A 6,501-nucleotide genomic window follows, 5' to 3' on the forward strand; every position below is an offset into this window, starting at 1 on the left:
TTATGAAGCAAAACAGGTGCTACTCAGTTGAGCCGGCATTTTCCTCATTTAACTGCATCATTAAACTTGCTGCTGGCAGAGTTGGGGTTTAGTTACCATGCCACGTAAATGGTGGGTGAGCTTCAGAGGCAGATTAAATTCTCCCTGAAATATTCACCAGAAATAAAAAAGCAGGAACCTGAGAGAACTATTTGCTATCTCATGTTGGTTCTGGTTCACATGTGCTTTTAGTCATGAGTGTGTGTCTCAGTGTATCTTTTTCCTGAAGCCGGGATTCATAGATATGCAATAACCTTGGGACACTTAGTTGTAACATCTGTGCCATCTGTGAACATTTCATGTAAAGTAAACTTGTACTTTGTGTTTTGTTTTGTTCCTTTTTAAACTCCGTGTGTGTGTCTGTGTGTGTGTGTGTGTGGTTGTGGTTGTGTGATTTTTGTTGTTGTTGTTTTGCTTTGCCTTGCTTTGCTTTGATTTGGTTTCCCCTTGTTCGTTGCAGGCGATGTTCGGAGGCTAGAAACAGTATTAGAATCCATCCAGAAAAACATTCACTCCTCATCCCACATCTTCAAGCTTGCCCAAGATGCATTTAAAATAGCAACTCTCATGGACAGTTTGCCAGACATCACTCTTTTGAAGGTGTCTCTGGAGCTGGGCCTGCAGGTATGTGACTGTGGTCTTTCCTGGGGCACCAAGGACTGCTAAATAAAAGCATCATCCTAGGGTGTTGCTGTTTGTTCGGATTTTTTAGTGCAGGTACATGACTCTTTGGTGCACAGATCTGCTAGACTTCAGGAGTGCACTGGGCTTCGCAGTTGTGGTCATTCCCACCTGAACCAGACTGCTGCCTCATGTGTAGGACAGTACCTTTAGAAGCCCTGTTTGTGTCTTTCAATAAAAAATCATCTTCTGTACTAGAGCCTTAACATCACTGTTTCTCCTTTAATGAATTGAAGAAGAGTTCTTCCTATACATGGCTTAAATAAAGCTCTCATGTATAACAACGATTCATTTGTTAGGGTTAAATTTTTAGAGGAAGTATGGATATGTACTGATGTTTGCATTTTCATGATAGATGGACAGTTCTGACTCCTTTTTTATAACCCTGAGAAAATTAGGGTAAAGGAAGAGGGATTGGGCCGGGGTCCAGTTTCAGCTTCAGCAGGCCTTAGACATATTACCAAGGACATTTTGAGTTAGTCATGCAGATAGATGTTTGCTTCCTTATAGTATCTGAAAAGATTATTGTATAAACCAGGAACTGAAGTTTATATTTCTACTTTTCTCAGGGAATCTCTATTAACATTTGTGTTTTTCCCTCCATAAAAAGCAGTGAAAGAAATTGTCATCTTCTAATTTTCTAAAGTATGGGGACTAGAATGCCCCAATTAGATGATTAATATGGTTTTCTACTTATGGCTTCTCCTTAACAGTGATTAATAACGTTAAAGAATTAGACTGTAGAAAAACGCACTTGCCACTTACAGTACTCTACAAGCAGAGGGCATGGGAGATTGCATTTAAGCTATACAATGACATTTTAGAAGTTTTCTTTTAAAAAATAAATTCTTGTTGTTTGGCTTACTTTTGTTATCATTTTCCTCTTAAAGGTATGATGCAGAAAGAACCATTAACATGAGTTTTCTGGGTATTTGGAATTCTGGCAGGTTTTTTTGGTAAACGGCAGATTACTGAGAGCTTGCTCCCTGCCTCATTCTTCCTGGGACCCAGGAAGGAATCCCATAGGACCTTTCCAAGGCTTTAGGAGTATTACGTCCCTAGATGCTCTGAATCTTAACAAATGAGGGAAGCAGGACGATATGGTGAATTTTATCTTGGAATCTATTAGAAAGTAAAAAACAAAATTAGATTGCTAATGATGCCAAAGGTGATTTCTTTCTATAGACCTGGGGTTATCTTCTTAATCGCCAGGAAGGAACAACCAGAGATTGAAGGGATAACTAAAACAATTATTTAAAAAGAAAACCTCTTTGCCAACTGAGGGTTCCTAGTCAGGATTAATTCATGAGGTGGCTCAGAAATTTAGAACCATGGACTGTGAAAGCTGGAGAAGGGACGAGGGCGTGGCTGTGTTCACTGTGCCAGTCCAGCCCGTGGATTTTGCAGAGGAGAGAAGTGGTCGATTGAGTGACTTGCCCAGGCTGCCACGTCTAGTCAGTTGGCCTCCCAGGAGTAGAATAGAACACAGACCTCCTGCCTCCCAGGCTGGGGCAAAGCCAGCAAGGGGGGCTGTGGGTAAGTCCAAATTCATATGCACAGCTTTATTCGAAATAAGGCTGTCCGTCCTCCTGGCAGTAGGGAGTCTGCCTAGTAATGTATACCTTGGAATGAATTGTTCTCTTTTTCCATTGACTTAGGGATAATCTTCCAAAACATTTTGTTATCCTGTCTTCATAGGTTATGCGAATGACACTGTCAACCTTAAACTGGCGCCGGCGGGAGATGGTCAGGTGGCTGGTAACGTGTGCTACTGAAGTGGGTACGTAAATCGGGGCAGGGGCGCTCCAAGGCTCCCCGCGCTCAGATTTCACTTATTTCCAGGTACAGAGAAGAACATTTTCACTTCTTTACCTTGACTTCTCCAAGGCTCCTGCCCCTTCTGGCAACGTACAGGGGCTCTCTTCCCCGAACCCCACCGTCAGCCTTCAGTTATACACACTTGCATTGTTCCTGTCACATCTGTGGGGCTCCACCTCTTACTTAAAATGGAATAAGTCAGGGAGCAGGCACTTTTTATTCAGCTGTTCTGTCACACTTAAGGTGCTTTCAGTAACTTTTGTGATAATCAAGTTTACAGTTTCATATTCCAGGGTGAATCTTTGGTAGGCAGCAAACCATCTTTGGAACTAACTTTAGACTGTGGGTTAATGGTTCAGGTCACTTTAATGAAAACAATATAAAGTTATCTAGTTGCACTGAGTTTTTTCTTCATCTGAGGGCATTCGTCAGGGTATCCAACAGAGAAATGACCACTGGGGGTGGTTTAGGTGAGCTTTGTGAGAATTTGTAGTAGCCATAAGAAGATCCCTGGGCTTCCCTGGTGGCGCAGTGGTTGAGAGTCCGCCTGCCGATGCAGGGGACACAGGTTCGTGCCCCGATCCGGGAAGATCCCACATGCCGCGGAGCGGCTAGGCCCATGAGCCATGGCCGCTGAGCCTGTGCGTCCGGAGCCTGTGCTCCGCAACGGGAGAGGCCACAACAGTGAGAGGCCTGCGTACCGCAAAAAAAAAAAAAAAGGAAGATCCCCAGTTGACCATACAGTGCAATCTGTGAGACCCTTCAGCCAACTATTTCCCCTCTGCAGCAATAAATCATAACTAAAAAACCCATACATTCCTGGCGATAAGGCCAACGCAAACAAAATGGTGGCTGTTGGAAATAAATGTGGGTTAAACTGTCATCTTATTTGCATCAGAAAAGGATACACACCTCTTGCTGAGATGACACTGCTACCTCAGTGCTTAGCTAAAGATTGACACAGCAGATACTGTAAAAACATTCTTGTTATTTTTCTTTTATTAATCTATAATGGTATGTTATCTTGGAAAAAGGGAAATTGGTCTCAGTATAAAAATTATATTACTGGGGCTTCCCTGGTGGTGCAGTGGTTGTGAGTCCGCCTGCCGGTGTGGGGGACGTGGGTTCACGCCCTGGTCTGGGAGGTTTCCACGTGCCGCGGGGCGGCTGGGCCCGTGGGCCGTGGCCGCTGAGGCTGCGCGTCTGGACCCTGTGCTCCGTGATGGGAGAGGCCAGAGGGGTAAGAGGCCCACGTACCACAAAAAAAAAAAAAATTATATTACTGAAGTGATGCTTTAGTGAAGCAATACAAGGATAATACCATTTTAAGAACTGCCACACCACTCCCCCACCCCTGCACCAAGAAATAGGCCTAATTTCTCTTAGATTTAGTACCTGTGCTTTAAATGGCCCACGTTTAGGATTTTCCTACAGCTGAGGCATATTGCGTCTGTGTACTTAAAATGGTTATTTTAAAGACCTTGTCATCCATTTCAAACAAACATCTGAGCCGTCTGTATGTCTGCTTCTGTCGACTCTTTTCTCTTGATTATAGGTCACATTTTCCTGCTTCTTTGCGTGCTTAATCACTTTGTATTGTGTGTACTTTAAACTTACACACAGACCACATAAAAACTCCCCATTTTGGTGAGGGTTGTAGTTTTTCTGACTCAGATTCTGTGGTGGGTAACTGACAGGAGGCCCCAGTGAACTAGAACTCATTAGCAAAAAGCCATTGTCTGCGATGGCAAGCAGGCAGCAGCACAGTGCAAATACCAGCTGCCGAGAGGATTAGTTCTTTATTACAGCAAGTTCATGTTCCTCTCAGGCATTTCACTGAATAGCAATCTATAATAACCTTATTCTAAAAGGTTGCTCCCAGGCACATTACCTTACAGGATTTTCTGACCTAGCTCATGTCCTGTGATGGTTAACAATGTAAGCATTGATTATAAAGTGGAAATAAGGCAAGACCTCTGGGCAGCCTCTCATCAGTAATGGGGCTTCTCTGTGCTCCTTGCAGGTGTTTATGCCCTGGACAGCATCATGCAGAGCTGGTTTACGCTTTTTACTCCCACTGAAGCCACAAGTATTGTTGCAACCACCGTGATGTCCAACAGCACCATCGTCCGCCTCCACCTGGACTGCCACCAGCAGGAAAAGCTGGCCAGCAGCGCCCGGACACTTGCATTGCAGTGCGCTATGAAGGACCCTCAGAACTGTGCCCTCTCCGCGCTGACCCTGTGTGAAAAGGATCACATAGCTTTTGAGACGGCGTACCAAATTGTTCTTGACGCTGCTACAACTGGCATGAGCTACACCCAGCTCTTTACAATAGCACGGTACATGGAGCACCGCGGGTACCCCATGAGGGCCTACAAGCTGGCCACCCTGGCCATGACCCATCTTAACCTGAGCTACAATCAGGACACGCACCCTGCCATTAATGACGTTTTGTGGGCCTGTGCGCTTAGCCACTCCCTTGGTAAAAATGAGCTTGCAGCTATAATACCTCTGGTGGTCAAGAGTGTCAAGTGTGCAACGGTACTGTCAGACATTTTGCGCAGATGCACTCTGACCACTCCTGGCATGGTGGGACTTCACGGAAGGAGGAACTCTGGTAAGCTCATGTCACTGGACAAAGCCCCCTTGAGGCAACTCTTGGATGCCACAATTGGGGCCTACATCAACACGACACACTCACGGCTCACACACATCAGTCCTCGGCACTATAGTGAGTTTATAGAGTTCCTCAGCAAGGCCCGAGAGACCTTCTTAATGGCGCATGATGGACACATTCAGTTTACACAGTTCATCGACAACCTGAAACAAATCTACAAAGGCAAAAAGAAACTGATGATGTTGGTTCGGGAGAGGTTTGGTTGATAGAACTTGTATGAATGGGGGTGGGGGTGGGAATGGGGGGGACAGTTTGTTTTTACTTGAGCCTGCCTTTGTACCCTTTTTAACTTAAAGAACAGAGCCACACCGGTATTATATGTGTATAGTTATATTGCGTTTGCAGACTAAATTGTCATGTGAAAGTTTGTGTGTTTTTAATTTTCTTCCCTTTTTCTTTGTTTTTATTTTATTATTTTTCTTCTTTTTTTTTTTGTTTGTTTTTTTGGTTTTGTATGAGAGAGAGGTTAAAAAGGTTTGGTTTACACTGAGTATATGTTGTCAAGTGGCAAAAGTCCACATAGCTCTCCTGTTTTCTGTATACGTTCACAGCCTCAAAAAAAAATAATTGAAATGGCTTTAAAAACCAAACAAAACACCTCCATCCTGTGATAAGTACCTCGAATGGATTCAGCTTTACTCCTTTGTAACTCATCTTTACATTTTCAGCATATTTAAACAAACCAACAAAACGAAAATACTAATAGTTAAAAGGCTGACCCACGTGGCTTTGCAGTGCTGTTCGTCCAGAAGCATGGCACACAATGCTTGTGCATGTGGAAACTTAGCGACTGTCAACATACATTCTCAGGGATTTATCAAAAAAATAAAAATAAAAAAAAGAATGAGAGCATTTATTGTACTGTATATATATTATAGTATATGTCTGAATATTGAAAATATAACATTAACTAATTTATAAAAAATATTCTATGTAATGCAAAATACTTGAAGCTGCAGTAGCTTGGTTTTAAACAAAAACAAAAAAAAACTGAGAGAAAACCTATCAGAAGGACTAAAAGTGCGCCTTGCTTCAGGGTTGGCTCAGGTGGTGAACTTCATGCTGGGCATCTATGCAGAGCCACCTTTTGGATTGCATGGTTTGACTGAGATCTATTGGGAGAAATTATATATGTATATATATTTATACAACTTATGTATACATATATATATGTATACACACAGACACAAGACACACCAACCACAACCACTACACCACACATGCTTGTAACAGGCACTAGAATAAAGAGGGGCAACAAAATACACAGCCAGAGCAGCAAGCCT

The 6,501-nt window shown here is 43.2% G+C and overlaps 1 protein-coding gene across 1 annotated transcript in view; it reads left to right on the plus strand.

Moving 5' to 3' along the window:
• Nucleotides 1-6,138, plus strand: part of ZSWIM6 (zinc finger SWIM-type containing 6) — a 203,645-nt gene extending 197,507 nt beyond the window's left edge. The window contains exons 12-14 of the mRNA XM_082650143.1: nt 500-663; nt 2,419-2,500; nt 4,562-6,138. Coding sequence (XP_082506269.1) covers nt 500-663; nt 2,419-2,500; nt 4,562-5,424 — 1,109 coding nt within the window. The 3' untranslated portion in view covers nt 5,425-6,138. The remainder of the gene's footprint in view (nt 1-499; nt 664-2,418; nt 2,501-4,561) is intronic.
• Nucleotides 6,139-6,501: the final 363 nt, after the last annotated feature.

The sequence above is a fragment of the Grampus griseus genome, assembly GCF_964374135.1.
Source record: "Grampus griseus genome assembly, chromosome: 3".
In the NCBI taxonomy this organism is placed as follows: Eukaryota; Metazoa; Chordata; class Mammalia; order Artiodactyla; family Delphinidae; genus Grampus; species Grampus griseus.